Source organism: Rhopalosiphum maidis, chromosome 1 (genome assembly GCF_003676215.2).
Source record: "Rhopalosiphum maidis isolate BTI-1 chromosome 1, ASM367621v3, whole genome shotgun sequence".
In the NCBI taxonomy this organism is placed as follows: Eukaryota; Metazoa; Arthropoda; class Insecta; order Hemiptera; family Aphididae; genus Rhopalosiphum; species Rhopalosiphum maidis.
Window position 1 is genome coordinate 29,754,432 of NC_040877.1, and position 19,221 is coordinate 29,773,652.

Here is a 19,221-nt window from a genome sequence, read left to right on the forward strand (position 1 = left end):
TTTTTTTGAAAAATGTCTTATTATATTTTAATAAAACTAGTTTTACTTACAGAACTAGTTAGTTATGTAACAAAAAATATATATTGTCATGATAAAACAATAAAATATAAACTGTACATTTTATATAACAGACACCTGATCATGACATAATGTAACTTGGATTTTGCAAAATAATTTCATTTATGACAAAACCAAAAAAATAAAATAAAAATATATATCAAATAGATTTCTTACTTACTAACTTTATGCTGAAATCATAATTTTATTTCAACCTTCAAATTACTACTACATAATTTTAAGGTCTATTTAAAACTATGTATTATTAAAATAATGTTTGTAACAAAATTTAAAAATTATCATATTCAATGTTCAATAATGTAACAAGTTGAGTCTCAAATAACCAAATTTATAATCACAATATATCACTTTCCATATTGGTTTGAGTATCAGTGTCCTAAAAAAGAAAAAATAGAAAACACTTCAATAAATACACAATAAAGATTGTAAACAAATATTAATTTTGTTACATAATATAACCACTAAACTGATTGAAATTATTAAAAAAAAAATCAATATTAAAGAAATAAAATGTATACATTTTTCTAATGTACTTTAAAGTATTAAAATTATAATAACTTAAAAAAAATTGTTTTGTATGCTAATATTTTAACTTTTCCATTTAGAACTCACTTGATTTGTTGGTTGGTTTTGCTGTGATGTAGAAAAGGGATTTAAAATGTTTGGTTGGCTTTGCATAGGAGAACCCAAATTAATGCTTTCGACTAACTGTCTTGATAATTCATTTTGAAATGAATCATTGTCTTCTACCTGGACTAAAGTCCAAATTGTATCTATATTAAATCAATAGACTTCATTAATATTGAATATCCAATAATTATTTAACAAAAATCTATTGGTAAATAAATTTATATATGAATAATATAAGCCTGAAAGCAAACATTCTGGGATTTTCTTTTTTTTTAGTGTATTAAATAACTGAGTATGAAAATGTACCTATTATTTTTATTTTACAAAATGTCTAACAAATATTTTAATTATTAGAAAATTTCAAATTTTGTATAGAATGTCAATAATATGATTTAAATTTGTCATAAATAATTGTTTTGATCATAGTTTTAAATAACAGTGTGTTTAATTTATATTAATTAATTTTTTTTTGTATGGTGTAAAAAAAAAAAAAAATGAAATATTTGATTAGCAAAAATAATTATATTTAAATAAATATTTACCTCCAAAATATGTTCCAGTTGGCAACATCATACGCCATTTAGACTGGTATGATCCAGGTTTAGAAGGTGTTATAAAATCAGTGCTTAGTGTCATAGTACACCCAGGTTCAAGCGTTGTTGTTGGCAACGAAGTGTAAACAGAAATGGAGTCTCCTCCATTGAATTGGAGAGTACAACCGGGTGGCCACTTTATACGACCATTGTTCTTGACTTCCCAAGATTTTGTAAACCTATAATGAACACAAAAATATAAATTATGACATGAGTTATGAGTATATTATAAATGGCGATAATTGTATGTCTAAATACAGTTGACATGCACACATTACCGAAGGTTTGGTGGCAACTGCAGGACATTTTCACTGTTTTCGTCCCTGACCAAAGACATGGACGGTATTGCACCTTCATTGTTAACGTCAAAATATGTGCCGACAGCCCTATGCATATTCCTAACGCACAAATTTATACACTAATTAATATATTAATATAATAATATTGTCCAAATTGTAGACATATTATACCTATATCTTATAGACTCTACAAAATGTTTTGTGGTTTTTCTGTGCAAACTGAGAATTATCTCATCATGTCAGTCAAGTCCGTCAGATATATCAATGTCATATGGCTTAACCAATAGAGGTTTTGTATCAGGTAAACCAATATTGATTAAAATAATAATTTAAAGATTTAACAATCAAGTAAACAAAGTACCCTTAAGATTCTCCTATTTGTAAAACACCCTGTTAATTTTTGATTTCATTTATTCACATGAGAACATTCTCAAAATTTCTACAGAGACACTCTGTATAACAATACATTGACGCTATAGATCAGGGATGGCAAACCTTTATTTTTACCAATGTGTCAACTATTTTGAATAGATTTTATTTACATCAAAACTTTTATTATTATTATTGATAATTCTATTCCTACAAATAATTTAAAATATATTCATAAAACACTAAAAGTATAAACGATACAAGAGTATTGTACATTGTTCAAGCTACATGTTGATCATTGGGTTTTTGATGTTTTTTGCTGGACAGTTGCTAGTCATTGAAAAGCGTGCGCACGTCACAAAGGGACATGCGTGTCATTGGTACGTGCCATCTCTGCTATAGACGTTGTATAATACACGTCCATCGTTCACCGATAATTCTACTTACCAGTCGTTCATCTCCAGGAAGAATACTGCAGCGGACTCCGTTAGCTGGTCGCCAATCAGCTCTCGTAAACCCTTAACCAAATTCTCCTTGTCCGTCGTGCACAGACAGTTGAATTGGCGCAAGAGGTTCTGGTCCAACGGGTCATTGTCTACGTCCATTTTATGGCGATGTATACGCGGTTAGACAAAACGATAAGTCACGGAAAGCGTTTGGAAAAGTTATATTTAGGTCATACAAAAATGTAAAGAAGATTATTTTTTTGAGATTACACTGTTTGTCTGTATCCGCGACGTCTGTCCACTGATATATTTTATTTTGTTATTATTATTATTATTATTATAAATTGCGGAGTTGAATGATAAAGTGATTGTGCGCAGTGGTGAGTGGTGGTACTGATACAAACGACATAATAACTTACTATACTTAGAATTTGATCGCATTATTTCGTTGAGAATTGTCCGGTAGATATCGTTCGCGTCTCCCGTAAATCGTATTAATTTTCTTTATTGCCAATTATAGCCTATACTTGAGTTAATGTATATTAAATATAATAGGTTTACTATAGAATATAATTAATAATATGAAAGATTGCAATTTGAATTATTTTAAATAATAGATATATCTTATTTTTATATCGATACTACGTCATATATCACAGTGGACCTTGATCATGCAATATTATTATTGTATTTTATTAATTGTATACATATTTTATTATTTATTTAATTATTTTTAAGTCCTAACTGCGGTTTAATATCTTAAATCATCAACAATGGCGTTTGGAAATCATTAATTCCCGTCCATATTCTATGGATCATAATTTATAGCCATAATTTCAAATTCCTAATCTATGACATTCGACATAGGAACATTTAACTAAAAAAACAGGACCATCATATTAGATTCAATATTTATTAGTTGTTATAAAAAGTTAGTAAATTTAATAACATGCTCAATAATTAGTTATTCTCTAACAACCAATAATTTAATTATTAATATATTGTATAATTTATGTATTGTATCTTCGAATTTATTAAAAAAATAATTTTTAACACAGCTCGATTTATTAACTACATATATATTATTGTATCTTTAACGATTTGTTTATGCATACGTTTTAGGAATTACAATAATAGTTATTTTTGATCAAATATTATTATTTGAATACTGTAGATCAGGAATGGCGAACCTTTTTGTACTAATGTCAAATAAAAATTTTGGTTTGATTTTGTTTTTCCTGCGTGTCAACTAGTTTGATAACCTTTTTTTTAACTTATAAATTTTCAGATCAGTGGTTTGGATGACAAACTTTTACACAGTTACGTGTGTTACTAAAATAGTGATCGCGTGTCTGTGACACGCTTGTTATAGGTTCGCCATCTTTGCTGTAGATGTTTCTGGAGTCGTAGCTCACAATACTTAAAATCACAGATTAAGATATATCTTAGTTCAGGCTTACAATACTACATGAAACTATTTTTTGTTGACATATGCCTTAGAATTAAGTACTTGTATCACAAGGACAAGGTTATAAATCTTTGAAATTTTCAAAATTTAATAATGGACAACGGATCTAAGTCAACTTATGATGATGAATGATAACGATGAACAGCCGGCGATAAGCCATAGGCGCAGTAGTTCTGTCCACGACTATTACCCCACTGATCACCACGGTTGACGGCAAGTCGCCATCTTTATCTTATCTGGGAGTTCCCACTATGCGTATCATTCCGACAGAATCCGAAAAAGTAAAAAAAATTAAAACGAAATTACGTTCGTAATAAAAAAAACAATAATTATTTATTGTTAATATAAATTTTTTTCTTTTATCTACTCCGACCAATAGGCAACAACTGCATATTTTTAGTTTTGTACATTATTTTAGTTTATTACTATGTGACCAATGATTTCGCCTTGTATTGATCGATATTATAATATTATTGTTGTTGTTGTTCCTTTTTTAGTGTGTAAATATCTGTGATCAAGACTCGTCACGACAACGGATTACTAACTAGTCATGTCTCGGCTAGCGGATTATTTCGTGGTCGTAGGCTATGACCACGAAAAAGAACGTAAGAAATTCTTTGTGCGATTCATTTAATTATCTAATTTGACACTATATTCTCTTTGCTTAACGATCTTTGATAATTAATTTTACTTAGTATATTGTTTGATTAAGACATAATTTGGAGTAAATATCGTTCAGAAAAACGGTGTATTTTGTGCTACCCTATGTAGTGTACAGTTTACTACAATATATTATTTAAGCTGATTTTAATTTCTTTTCAACCATTTTTCCTTAATAGGTAGTGGGACCAGTAAAGGTATGATTATTCAACGATTTCCTGAAAAAGATTGGAAAGACACTCCTTTCATTGATGGAATTGAATGGGTAATTACTAAATTACTATTCAGATTTATGATTATTATCATTATTATAATACTTTTGATAAATTAAAGTATTTATTTGATTGAATGCCAAAAATTTAAAACTGTACTAATTTTGATGCTATTATTTTTATAGTTTTGTCAACCACAAGGATGGTCCCTATCATCAGAGAGACAAGAACCTAGATTTTTTGTGTTTGTTCTTACTGATGTAGAGGCTGAAAGACATTATTGTGCTTGTTTGTGTTTTAATGAAACAGTATCAATTACACCTAGTAAACCTGTTGATGAGGCAAGTAAAAATTGATTATATTTTTATCTATTATAGTTTAGTTATTAAGTTAATCACATTAATTGTTTTACCTAAAAACAGTTTTATTTTTAAACAGTTGACCTAATCATATTTTGGTTTTAGTTGATTGCATATTTATTAGTTTATACAGTCAATATGTTTTTCACATTTTAAATATAATGTAAGCTATGTGATTACATTTAATGTTATTATGAAAATCAACTTAATTTAATAAATATGTAAACAAACTAAAAATAACTATAATTAATTAAGAGAATAATAACTTATAGTACTCAAATTAATTTTATATTTAGGAAGAGGATGGTGTTGTGGAAAACATAGCACTTTCAAGAAATAATCATACAAATCAAAGACAACATCACAGCATTATGTATGCACCAAAATGTCTAGTTTTGGTTTCAAGATTAGATTATATAGAAACATTCCGAGTACTACAATTTTAAATATCTAATTAATTTTATTTATAATAATAATAATTTTATGAAATATTTTCAGAATTGTTTAGGTATTATTTACACCGTTTATGTAGAAAATGTAGAAACTCCTATAGAAACATTAGTAGGAAATATGTTGGGTTGTGTTCAAGTTCCTCAACCAGGTGGGCCTCAAGTGCGTTTTAGCATAGGTGCTGGTGACAGACAAGCGTTACAACCTCCATTATCTCAAACATTACCAGTAACTAAGAATGCAGTATATTTATTATTCCAAGAACTTGGTAATTTCATGTTTTGCTTTGAGCTACTTTTAATCTACATAATATTCTAATTTATTTTTTACTACGTATTAAATATTTTTTTGTTTAGGAATTCACAATGTTGTTGTATTATTCTGTGCTATTATGACTGAACAAAAAGTTCTGATGACTTCTAGAAGTTACAGCAGACTCACTGAAGGTTGTTCTGCTCTAATATCTCTTATGTATCCATTTAAATACAGCCACGTTTATATACCATTGTTACCGGCGGGTTTAGTTGAAGTATTATCCACTCCAACACCATTTTTAATGGGTGTACATGCTTCTCTTAAAACTGATGTTTCCGAACAAGTAAATATACCAAATTAAATTAATTATAATTTTAATTTTAAATTTGTTAATTATAAGTTTGAATGATGGATGATGTATAGATGGATGTAATAGTAGCTGATTTGGATGGTGGTAGTATTCTTGTGCCTGATGGTATAAGTTTACCTTTATTGCCCGAACCACTATTAACACAAACTCAAGACTGTTTAAGTCTTGTGTTACAACCAGAATTGTGTTGTGCAGACCATGCGTTCCCTCCAACTTCTAATACTGTTCAACCTCCACCCCCTACACTAATTGACAAAGAAGTGAGAGCAGTTTTTATGAGAACATTTGCTCAATTACTTCAAGGTTATCGTTGTTGTTTAACTATAATAAGGATACACCCAAAACCAGTCATCACATTTCATAAAGTAAAGTTCTAAAACATAAGTTATATTAACGAGTAGGTATAAAATAAAAAAATAATAAATTTCTAGGCTGCATTTTTGGGTGAAAGATGTCTAATAGATGATGAATTCACAACAAGGGTATTAGACTGTATGTTTTTCAATGGTTTTGTGACTGAAAGAGGTCCAGCTTGGCGTTCTTGTGATCAATGGGATGAGTTATATTGTAATATGAATGAATTACTTAGAACTGAAGCATTAGACGATGGTCGTTTAGTTCTTACTCATATTCAGGTACATTATGTATTTTGATATTTTATTGTAAGTTCTTAACAATTAAAACATTAAACTTATATCATTAATTGATAATACAAGCAAGTATATATAATTTTTATACTTAGAAATAATGATAAATCCACGAATATTGAGCCAATAATTGATGTTTTGATTTTAAGGCTTTTAAATTTATCAATTTTCTTTGACACAAGTTGATAATTATATATCTCTGTATATTTAAAAAGTTAATTCTAGTAATATATGTTGTACATTATAATATTCATTTAATTTAATTATTATTTAAACATTTTAGGAGTTAGCTCAAGCATTGTATTTGAATGAAAATCCCAATCCACAACCATATGTTCAAAAAATCTTGAAACCCCCTGAAGGTGCATTTACTAGAATCCACCAACCTCCATTTCCAAAACTTGATGCCAATTGTGTTCAGACAATTATTGATGATGGTTTAATTAAACATAATTTAAACTCAAAGTTAGTTTTAAGTAAATTTAAAATTAAAATTCTTATTAAAAACAAACATTATTTCAGACTTTCATCAATAAAACCAACACCACCTCGCATAGTACCTATGGGACCTCCAATAACAAATTCTAATGATCTAAGAACAACTGTCAGTAATTCTGCTCGTCGATTAGAAGTAAGTATTATAATTATTAAAAACATTTATGTAAATTAATGTACACATTTAATTCCAATTTTAGGTTTTACGTAACTGTGTAAATTGTATATTTGAAAATAAGATTTCTGATGCTCGTAAAACATTCCCAGCTGTGCTAAGAGCATTAAAATGTAGAGCTGCTAGATTAGCTTTATGTACAGAACTTGCACAACATGTTCAAGGAAATAAAGCTATGCTAGAACATCAACAATTTGATTTAGTTGTACGATTAATGAATTGTGCTTTACAGGTATGGTGTTAAAAATTAAAATTGTGTGTAAATAGTAGATACTAAATAGAAATTTATTGCTTTCCTATAATATTTTTATTGTACATTTTTATTTTAAATATTGATTTTAGCAGCTGTAAAAATTAAATTATAATTAAAAGATAAAAAGATTTTTAAACAAAATTATTTTATTTTGTTAGTAAAATATATTTATTTAAAGTTTTGTGTAAAAGTACTTCCTGTAAGTTTAAATTAAAAATAAATGAATATATATATTTATAGCTTATACCTATTCAATTTTTTTTAATGAATTACAAATATTAAATTAATAAGAAAGAAATTGTGATAAGTGGTAATAATGAATGAATTAATTAAACTTTATATAAATATATTATGTTTTTATTTAAAAATGAATTAATAATTTAATATTAGGATGGGTCAGCTATGGACGAATTTGGTATAGCAGCAGCTCTCTTGCCTTTAGCAACTGCATTTTGCCGTAAACTGTGTACTGGTGTGATACAATTTGCATACACGTGTATTCAAGTAATTCTATTATTTAATATGTTTGTTTTATTGATTGTGTCTTAATTTGTCATACTGTATTGTGTAATATAGGATCACCCAGTTTGGAAAAATCAACTATTTTGGGAATCTGCATATTATTTAGATGTACAAAGGGACATAAAATCTCTTTACTCTGACAATAATCTCTCAAGTCATAAAAGATCTTCATCAATGAATTTATCTAGTCCCCGTGAAAATCATGTAATTTAATTAATGCTCTGAATATTATTTTTTTAAATTGATTACTTATTATTTATTTTAGAATAAAGATAATATTTTAAATGACAGATTTAGTCGTTCACAAGAACTATCTGCTTTAGAAATAGCAGCTGAACAAATGAGGTTACGTCCATCTAACAATTCTGGTAATGATAAATATATTATACTGTATGTTTATAATTTCATTGGTTTAAATTTTTATTTAGATAAACTTAAGGAATACATATCAAGCGAAGAATCAACACTATACAGTCAAGCTATCCATTATGCTAATCGTATGGTATATTTACTAGTTCCATTAGATGTAGGAGGAAATAATGTTAAGAGTTCATCAAATCATCAGTCATCTAATAAAAATATCGATGATGAAAGAACATCTAACAGTATAACAAATAGGTATTTATTTTAAAATTATATTTTTGTTTTCAGGCAGCTATATTTAATATTTTTTTTAGTGCTGTCGATAGATCAGGTAGTGTATGTGAATCTGATGTTGAAAGTGGTTTTGCTGAACCAGAACCTAATGAAATTGGTAACAAAGTTATTAAGATGGTTAGCCGTTTTGTTGACAAAGTATGTACTGAAGGAGAAGTTAGTGAAGAACACATTCGTGCTCTACATCAAATGATACCAGGTGTAGTGCATATACATATTGAAACATTAGATGGTGTCAATAGAGAGTCCAAACGATTGCCACCTATACAAAAAGTACTAATAAATAATTTAAATAAACAGTATTAGTGTTAATTAAATAGTATACCATTATTTATGAAATGTTTTAATTATTTAGCCTAAAATATTGACACCTAATATGTTGCCTGGAGAAGAACCGCTGATGGATGGTTTAAGAGTATATTTATTACCAGATGGAAGAGAAGAAGGTTTAGGAGGATTAGTTGGTGGACCACCATTGTTACCGGCAGAAGGAGCTATTTTTATTACAAATTATCGTATTGTATTTAAAGGAACTCCTTTGGATCCTTTTGCTTGTGAACAAATTGTAGTAAGGTCATTTCCTGTTACATCATTAACTAAAGAAAAACGAATAACAGTTCAATATTTAGCACACTTAGACCAATGGTTACAAGAAGGTCATCAGTTCAGGTCCTGCACATTCCAGGTTTGAAATAATTTTAAAAATATTTTACTTTAATCATACAAAGTTAATAATTTTAATACATTTTAGTTAATTAAAGTGGCATTTGACGAAGAAGTAAATGCAGAAGATATTGAATGTTTCCGAAAATTTATACACAAAGTACGACATCCTCCAAATGTATTTAATCACTTTGCATTTACAGGCCAAATTCCAATTTATGAAATGCCCATGACAAGTGATAAAGAAAAAAATGCCACTCTAAAGTGAGTTTTGATTTAAGTCTTTCTTAATGTAAATTGTGAGGAATGTTTAATTTTTGTTTGTTTCTTATTAGGGGGTTTGCAAAAAAAACTTTAATGAAGACTGCTCGTAAAGCAGGTTTCAAGCAAAAGAGTTCATCCAAACGCCATAAATATGTTTTGCCTAACATATCAAATAGTTCAATAAACAAAACTAACAAATATATGACCACTCCTGGTCGGATGACCCTTCCTCCTTTTAACAATCTTGATGACTTATCTGGTATGATAGATCCTTCACCCTAATTAGTTTTTACATTTTTTTATTCAAATGTTTAATTATTTAGAACTTCTGTAAAAATATTATATTTATCTAGATAAATTATAAATACACAATATATTTTTATCATAATTTAATACAAGTTATTGAATATAGATTTTATAAAAAATTTTATTTTTATACGTAAACTGAAAAATATGTCTTAAGCCTATTACTTATAATTTTTCTTTTTATGTTATAGTAAATGATTTAGATATTAATGCGTTGAATACTTCTAACATTGTTTCTAATGTTTCTGATCCAAAAACATTGGAAAGAGTAACAGAAAGGAGTTATGTACGTGATTGGATTAGATTAGGCCTTGCACCAAAAAATACTAGTTCGAATAACATAGGCCAGAAAAATAATAATAAAGAGCCATTTAAAATCACTACACTAAATTCAACATATTTAATGTGTCGCAGGTAAAAAAATATTTATTTATTTAAATTGTTATAAATATGGTTTGATTTATATTGAGCAATAGGTTACCAGTAATTGTTCATACATTAAACATTTTATTTATTACAATTTTAGTTATCCTGCACTCTGGGTAGTTCCATCAATTATTTCAGATGATAGCGTTCGAAGGTTTTATCGAAATTATCGCCATAGTAGAGTTCCGATAATTACATGGCGTCACCAGCAAACATCTGCATTATTATTACGAGGTTCGGGATATCATGGAAAAAATCTTATTGGAATGTTGAAATCAACACATCCATCCTCAACAGGTATTTATTTTTCATATATTTTTAATGTAATTATCTATTTTAAAATAATATTTGATTTCAACATTTTAATTGTATGTTCTTTGTTTCTAGGTACATTGAATTCAGAGAGTAATTCTTCTGTAGAACAAGAAAGATACTTATCAGCTATTGTTGCTTCGACTCCTTTGTCAACTTTACGTCATAGTGGTGCTGCATGGGGATTATCTGATAGCAGCCTTAGTATAAATTCACTTTTGTTGGCTGCAGATGAAGATATTCTTCCACCAGATATTTCACGCAGGTATTATAAATATTTAAATTTATTAAAAAAGTTTTTTATATATATTCTGCCAAAAATGAATTAGCAAAACATTACGGTTCATTATTAATACATATAATTGTTATATAATTTTATAAAATAAATTCATTGAGAAAATTCATTTTTACTTATTAATTAAAATTAATACCTTTTATAGGGGCCCAATGAGGTCTAGTGGTGGTAATAAACAATTCGGACGCTGGGGCTCATTAAAAGAACGACGCAATATTAGTACTTCATCAAATAATAGTTATTCCTCACCAATGTTTCAAAATCAATCATATGGACGTATGTCAATGGCTGATCCAGATTCAAATTCAGATAATCCTCATGAATTTCATAGAGCTGCTTTGTACATACTTGGTGATAAAACCCAAATGAAGGTAATAAAATGAATCAATAAATTTGAATGTGTGTATATCATTTACTATCAGTCTTCTCAAAGTAATAATTATTTCTACAGGGTATGAAAGGTGATTCTATCATGAAAATTGATTTTATCCCAATCGAGTATGCTGACATTCGTCACAGTAAGACATCATTTAAGAAACTGATGCGAGCATGTGTTCCAAGTTCTACTAGTAATGAACCAGAACATTCTTTTTACAAGTGAGTTACAACATAATTTATATATTTTTTTCAATTCTATGAAGGGGTGCTGTGGTTTACATAGTGGATGTGTTTAAGTTAGTTCTTATGATCTGGTTTCCTGTTGGTGGTATAAAAAATGAATAATTTATCACTATACATTTAAACTCTTTTTTTTTTCTACCTATCTTTGAAATCTGAGAATTTGGTTAAGCATTGCATACACAAACATACACTTCCTTTTATAAATATTAAATAACCACACTTATACAGCATTTGTTTTTCAGTTGACAAAAACATTATAAATAATTATATTTCTTCAGGTTTTATTTTATTTTATTAAACAACTTTGTCTGTATCATGGTTATTTACGATATAGATAATCGTGGTTTTTATACATTACAAAATACTAAAATAGTAACTTTATTTTTCTTTACTGTAATACATATTCATACACTGTATTATAGAAATTATCATATCCAGTAAAAATATGCAAACTTTAAGCATTTGAAAATTTGTTTTATTTGCATTAAGCAATGTATAGTTGTTTATGGCTCTGCCCTGGTTGATAGTTGTGAATTGGTTCTTATAGCAAAAATAAAATTTTAAAAGTTGCAGTAAAAACTAAATAATTAACTTTATGGATATCTTTCTATTTTTGTTTATTATTTTCAATTTTGGGGGGTAAAAATTGAATAGATGGTATTTAGTTTATGACTTTTTTGTAAATTATTAAATAATGCTGAAAACTACATTAAAATAGGTTCAGTAGTTTTTGAGCTTGTCAATGACAATCAAAATAAGCATTGTCTCATTATATATTATTATAGACATTGATTAAATAATTAATGAAAAAGTATTATTTAATCAATAGTGGTTTAGATATAAATAAATATTGCATATTATTATAAACGTTCTGATATTTGAAGATTAAGTTTCTGATTATTACATTGAACATAATAACATTCCATAGCATAACTTTTCAATAAGATAAGAATAGAGCATTATTCAAATAAAATGTTATCTAAATAATCATTATGAAAATGTCATCCTAGGGGAATTTCCGTATTAATATTTGCATAATGTTTAAGATTAAAAATAAACAAATATAGAAAATTAATTTTAAATTTATAAAAATATAAAAATTAATTTAATCATACTTTTTCTGGGATCTTAATTAGTTTTACTTTTATTTGTCTTGAATCATTTTTTTATATTGATTTTTATACTATAAGTATTAACTTAGACTAAAAGAAGAATTGATTTAGAATGACTAATACTTTCAAATAAATTTCTCTTATGATTTAATGTTGACCATATTACGGTATATTTAAAAAAAATAATGTAAATTTTTTCATTGATTTAGAATGATTGAAAGTTCAGACTGGTTACAACAATTACGAAACATTATGCAATTATCGGGGGCTATAGTAGATTTGATTGACGTACAAGGTTCTTCAGTCATGTTGTGTTTGGAAGAAGGATGGGACATAACGTGTCAACTGTCATCAATTGCACAATTATGCATGGACCCATATTATCGCACAATCGAAGGTTTCCGGGTGTTAATTGAAAAGGAATGGCTTGCATTTGGTCACCGGTTCAGTCATCGTAGTAATCTGGCCACTGCATCCCAAGCTTCTGGGTTTGCACCAACCTTCTTACAATTTCTCGATATTGTCCATCAAATCCATGGCCAATTCCCATTGTCGTTTGAATTCAATGATTATTATTTGAGATTTTTGGCATATCACTCGGTGTCCTGTCGATTCCGAACGTTTTTGTTGGACTGCGAACTGGAAAGAGTAGAATGTGGAGTGGCTGCTGTTGAAGATAAACGAGGATCACTTACATCACACCACAAGAGTGTAGACACTGGTTCAGATGACGACATTGTTTATCCAGGTATTATTATTGTTTTTTTAAATTCAAATTATTGTAAATATTTTAATTTTCAATGTAAATAATGAATTGTAGGAGGTCGTTTGGCTGGTAACAATATTTCATCTCACTATGTACCAAATTTGGGACAATCTGTGTTTGATTACATTGAAAAATATAATGCACGAACATCAATATTTTACAATTTTATGTACATGCCAAATGTTGAACAACCGGTATATATTTGGCTACAGCATATTTATTAACCTATTTAATTAAATAAATAATCTTATTGTTTAAGTTTATGATTTTCTTGTTTAGGTTCTCAGACCACAATCATCACTGCCAAACTTGAATGTTTGGCAATATTATTTGAATGAAGAATTAGCGCACGGACCAAGTTACGATTTGGAGATTATTCAGATGGATATGCAACAAGAAGAAGAAGCTGAAGCAGCAGATGGTATTTCTAATAAGAACCATCGCAAAGTCATTACAACTGGGTAATAGTTTTCACATTTTTTTTTTTTTATTTAATCAATATTATATTAAAAATATTTTTAATTTATTACAATATTTGTTTTTGTTATCTAACTATTTTTCTATTATTTATCACTTTATCAGGTATAATATAGTAGAGCGATACATACCAGACGCATTTAAAAATTTATTGGATGACATTCATAAATTGGAAACTGAACTAGGGCTTTTGCCACAAAAATGGAAGGTACTATGGGACAAGTTAGAAATTCCTGTTACAGCAGAATCATTGAAGGTAAGAATTATTGTTAGAAAAGCTTTTCATTCGATTTAAAAATATTATTTTATCTTTAGAGACACGCTTCGTTTAGTACACAACTGGTCAGATATCACGGGCGGTTGTTGCACAAACGATCCACAATAGAAATTCTTATGCGTGGCAAAGCAAGTAACACAACATCTACAAACACAGATACAAATCCACCTCATTCACATCCACATCGCTTTGAAAAATATAACTTTACCACTCCTACATACTGTGATTTTTGTTCTAGTCTTCTTTGGGGACCCGTAAAGGTAAATAAAATCATTATTCACTTTTTTGGTTTATGTAAATAAATGACTTATTGTAAAAGGAATATATTTTTTTCTTATGTTAAAGATCATGATGTGTTGATTGATGTTTGTTTTTACTATTGGTATGCACAAAACAAAGTAAATTCAATATTTGTAGGTTGGTTAGGATATTAGATTTATTGTTTCATGAAAATTTAATAGTATTCTCTTTTCTTACCATATTAATAGATATTGATTGTGTATCAAAACTAAAGTATTTATATTTTATATTTTTATCAATTTAACTTTGAGTTATTATGTAACATAAAATATTTATATTGAGAAATCTTCAGTATAAAATTTTTTGTTAACCAAGTTTACTAAAAATTATTCTATTAACATCATTACATTAAAACTCAAAGTATATTAACGTATATGATTTGAAATTAAATCTTTGGATTTCTTCTCTTTGTGTATTTCTAATCTTATATTGAAGAATCATTCAAATATTGCATCAAAAAACAAAATAATAATTAGTGTATAAAACCAATGTATATCAACTCTTTTATGTAGTTATACTCTTTTATTTAACTTTAACAAACCCATATATATTTGATATCAGGTCTCTGAATTTGTAGAACATATTCTATTTTCAGATTCTTGTAAGAAATAGATTTCCTAACACAGTTTGAATTACATAATAAATAATAATGAATTATATTTTTAAACTTACATATTTTCACTTGAATTTTTCTGCAATTTATTCTTTTATTACTGCATTGTATATTATTATATTTTTAAATTTCAGTGAATTAGAATTTTTTTTACACATATTTTGTGAACTATTTTTTAATTTTATATTGGTTTTATAACTGTTTTTCTTTAAATTTTGTAAGCACCTGCCTAAATAAATTAAGTAACTTATTTTATTTTTATAAACTAAATTTGAACATAATAATACATGATTTATTATTTTAAATTAGACTTGATATTTGAAAAAAAAATAAATATTTTTAAGATTATAAAATTATTAACTTAAATTTAATAAAAATAATAATTAATATGCCCAAATAAATTTTTATATCTATATGTGTTCAAAATATTTTCAGACTGGTATGAGATGTTGCGATTGTGGTTATAGTTGCCACGAAAAGTGTTCAGAAAATGTACCCAAAAGCTGTACTAAATACAAGGCTGTTGCAGACAGAACACTGACTAATCAAAATGCCAATAGAGCATGTGGTGAAACGACTTCAGTGAATTCTAGTGAGTTATAATTCATTATAATTATAATTTAACCTTACATTTTAATTTTAAAAATTGTTAAAACATTATTCAACCTATGGAATATTGTAGATATGAATGGAATCCACCAACAATACTATGAGCAGTTCTCATCTAATGTTGCCGAGAACAGGACTCATGAAGGTTATTTATATAAACGTGGAGCTCTCTTAAAAGCGTGGAAACAACGTTGGTTTGTTTTAGACTCAATAAAACATCAATTGAGATACTATGACTCTATGGACGATTCTCATTGCAAAGGATATATAGGTAAATTTAATATTGAAGTTTGTGCTATGGAAATTATGTTCTTAACAATATATTAAATAACATAGTGTGGTTATCGTTGACAGTCAAAGATCATCAACACATTATATTTTACTAGAAATGAATAAATACTTATTTTAACACTTTGACTGCTAACGTCGACAAATCGTATTTGTGCTTGCGCCTCCACACAGATAAACGGTTGAAATTGTTTAATTCGCAGTGGTTCGAGATTTCGGGTATTTTTCATATTTTTATTATACTTACTACTCTCATTACAAAAAATGGTCCGCATAGAGAAATCACTCGGTCAACCCATGTCGCAGTCAAAGTGTTAATAATTAGGTAGTAAATTTGTATGTCTTAACTAATAAAACTTGGAAATATTCTCCCAAGAACATGTGCCAATGTACCAAAAATTCTTAAATATGCTTCATTTGATCTAAATTACTATAAAAAATATTTCTATATTATTGAGAAAAACTTTCTTTTTACAAATTGACAATGTAAATTGTTATTTATTAGTAATTTATACCTGTCATTAGCCACTCAATATAGTAAATTGGTGTAAAAAATTTAAGGTAGTTAATAATTTACCTCTAATAACAATTTTATATCAAAAAGGTAAAACATATATTAATGAAAATAAATTTATCAATATATAGAATAAAAATATATTGAGGCTAAAAATAAAATAATACATATTATGTATATGTCACATCCATATTGCACATCCATACGTTTCACAAAATGGACAACATTTGCATCCATTTCACGAAATGGAACTACGAGCTCCACTTTACATAATTACACAATATGGATTATATTTTGTGAAATGGATACTTAAACTGTCATCAATGGAGGAACTTGTTCCGTAATTTGGATGTCCATATAGCAAAATTAAAAAAAAAAATTGTTATATATAATTCCTAAAAAAACATTTATAATTAATTTTATTATTATTTTTAAGAAAATATTTTAAAAATGGGTAATTAAATAAGCTTGTGAATTATGGCAACGAGAATTAACTTTAAAACAAGCATATTTTTTTATTTGATTTTCGCCTTTACAATAAAAGCTAAAAAAAAAACCTCGACCGCTAGTTAAAGAAGAAACAATTTCTTTTATCTTATTCGCTTGCTTGATGTCAATGAAATTTGATATAGCTGGTTGTATATTTTCAGAACCATATAGCAAAAATTATTATTACAAATTTAATTTTATTGGTAGTTAAATACAAACTATTATGTTTACTGACAATTTATTTAAAATTAAATATATTAGAGGTAATGTAAGTTTGAAAAATATACTTGTGCTGTATGCTTGACATGACAATAATTCTTATCTGTTCTATGTTCTATCATAAATGACAGCCACAATATTATTATTAGGTATTATCTTTTTATAAGCATTATTGTCAGTCGATAATCGTAGACAATTCGACCCGCTAATGCATACCAATATTAATTTTGCTAAAGAGTGTAAAGTGCATATTATTTTTTCATTTTATATTTTGTTATATTTTTGTTATTAAATAAATAAAATAATGTAATTTGACGAAAAAAATGTTTTATAAAAAATTAATTATAAATTAGTTTTTAGGAATAACATATAACAATTTTTTTTTACTTTTTGCCTTATGGACATCCAAATATCGAAACAAGTTCCATTGATGACGGTGAAGTATCCATTTCACGAAATATAATCCATATTGTATAATTATGTGAAGTGGAAAAATCGCGGTTCTATTTCGTGAAAATGTACAATAACACATTATGGATGCGACATATTAAAAAAATTTTCTCAAAATCCATTTATAAATAAAATTTTAATATATAATAATGATTAATCAAGTTGATTGTCAATTATTTTATTTTTGATTTTATTCATTTGACAAAGAAAACAATTTATTTTTTATTTGTTAAATTTAGATCTTGCTGAAGTAATGTCTGTGTCTCAAGCTAACCCAACACCAGGTGCACCTAAGAAGACTGATGATAAATCTTTCTTTGATGTAAGTAATTTTATTTTCTTATTAAATGTATTTATATAGTATACATTGTTTTTTTAAACACAATTTTACATATAGTTGCGTACAAACAGAAGAACTTACAACTTCTCTGCTAGTGATATGACAACAGCCCAAGAATGGATAGAAAAAGTCCAAGCTTGTTTGCAATAATCAACCAACTGTCTTAAAAAAATAACGTTTTAAAATACAAAAATTTCTTATCCATTGTTAAAGTTATTTTATTTATTTTTCATTATAGTTAATATTTTCCTTTTTTTTTTATATATTTATATTATAATGAAATATCTTTAAGTATCCCAAATCACTAATGTGAAAATAAAATGTATTTGTGGTCTTATCGTTGAATTGAAACGAAATGTGATAGTTTTGTATGTTGTAACTATTTATTTTTCACAACTTCTTTTTATTGTTTTTATTACTATTATTATTATTATTATTATCTATACTACCATATGCTTATGTGTTGTAATATTATGATTTATTATTATAATTATTTACTAAATAATAGACTCGAGGGTTTTTCCAAAATAGAGATAACTTTAAATTGATGAAATTAAATAATGAAATAATACATTTTTCTTGATTATTGAAATCTAATTAACTAAAAAAGTTTAAATTTTATGTTCAAGATACAAAGTAAATCTAGAAAAATAATTTTATATTTGTTATTATATATATATATCATGACTATAAAAGGTCAGGGCTTCGTCGATATAAGTTGTTATGATTATTTTTGTTCATTAGTTATCAGTTGACATTTTTTTTTTTTTAAATTTTGTATTTAATGTTACACAAAGTATATTATTAATTAACATATTTGTCGTGAACAGTTTTTACTTTTTTATATGTTTGTTATGACATTTTTTTAGAAAGCTCTTGAAAGAATACAAACTTATTACATTTTAATTATTACTCCAAAGTTACCAACATTTGACGTATATG

The 19,221-nt window shown here is 27.0% G+C and overlaps 2 protein-coding genes across 3 annotated transcripts; one reads left to right on the forward strand and one right to left on the reverse strand.

Annotated features, from left to right (window-relative positions):
- On the reverse strand, nt 1-2,733 carry LOC113553003 (uncharacterized protein C6orf106 homolog). The gene is made up of 5 exons (XM_026956100.2): nt 2,417-2,733; nt 1,580-1,699; nt 1,251-1,480; nt 691-851; nt 1-454 (listed from the first exon to the last, which is right to left on the reverse strand). Exons 1-5 carry the CDS (start codon nt 2,572-2,574, stop codon nt 413-415), a joined length of 711 nt encoding a protein of 236 aa, XP_026811901.1. The 5' UTR covers nt 2,575-2,733; the 3' UTR covers nt 1-412.
- Nucleotides 2,734-4,180: 1,447 nt separating this feature from the next.
- Nucleotides 4,181-18,793, forward strand: LOC113557126 (myotubularin-related protein 13). 2 transcript variants are annotated; one of them, XM_026962461.1, is made up of 33 exons: nt 4,182-4,488; nt 4,723-4,808; nt 4,941-5,096; nt 5,411-5,545; nt 5,613-5,832; nt 5,921-6,162; nt 6,243-6,554; nt 6,621-6,824; nt 7,120-7,301; nt 7,359-7,467; nt 7,532-7,738; nt 8,150-8,263; nt 8,336-8,485; nt 8,547-8,649; nt 8,710-8,899; nt 8,959-9,211; nt 9,294-9,623; nt 9,690-9,865; nt 9,937-10,124; nt 10,363-10,585; nt 10,698-10,894; nt 10,985-11,174; nt 11,350-11,575; nt 11,656-11,801; nt 13,147-13,685; nt 13,758-13,897; nt 13,983-14,164; nt 14,286-14,436; nt 14,496-14,717; nt 15,806-15,962; nt 16,053-16,250; nt 18,179-18,261; nt 18,337-18,791. In XM_026962461.1, the coding sequence occupies exons 1-33, from the start codon at nt 4,434-4,436 to the stop codon at nt 18,427-18,429; spliced, it is 6,159 nt and encodes a 2,052-aa protein (XP_026818262.1). In that variant the 5' UTR covers nt 4,182-4,433; the 3' UTR covers nt 18,430-18,791. The 2 variants fall into 2 exon arrangements, with proteins under 2 accessions (XP_026818254.1, XP_026818262.1); XM_026962453.1 differs by having other exon boundaries at nt 4,181-4,488; nt 7,120-7,467; nt 18,337-18,793.
- Nucleotides 18,794-19,221: the final 428 nt, after the last annotated feature.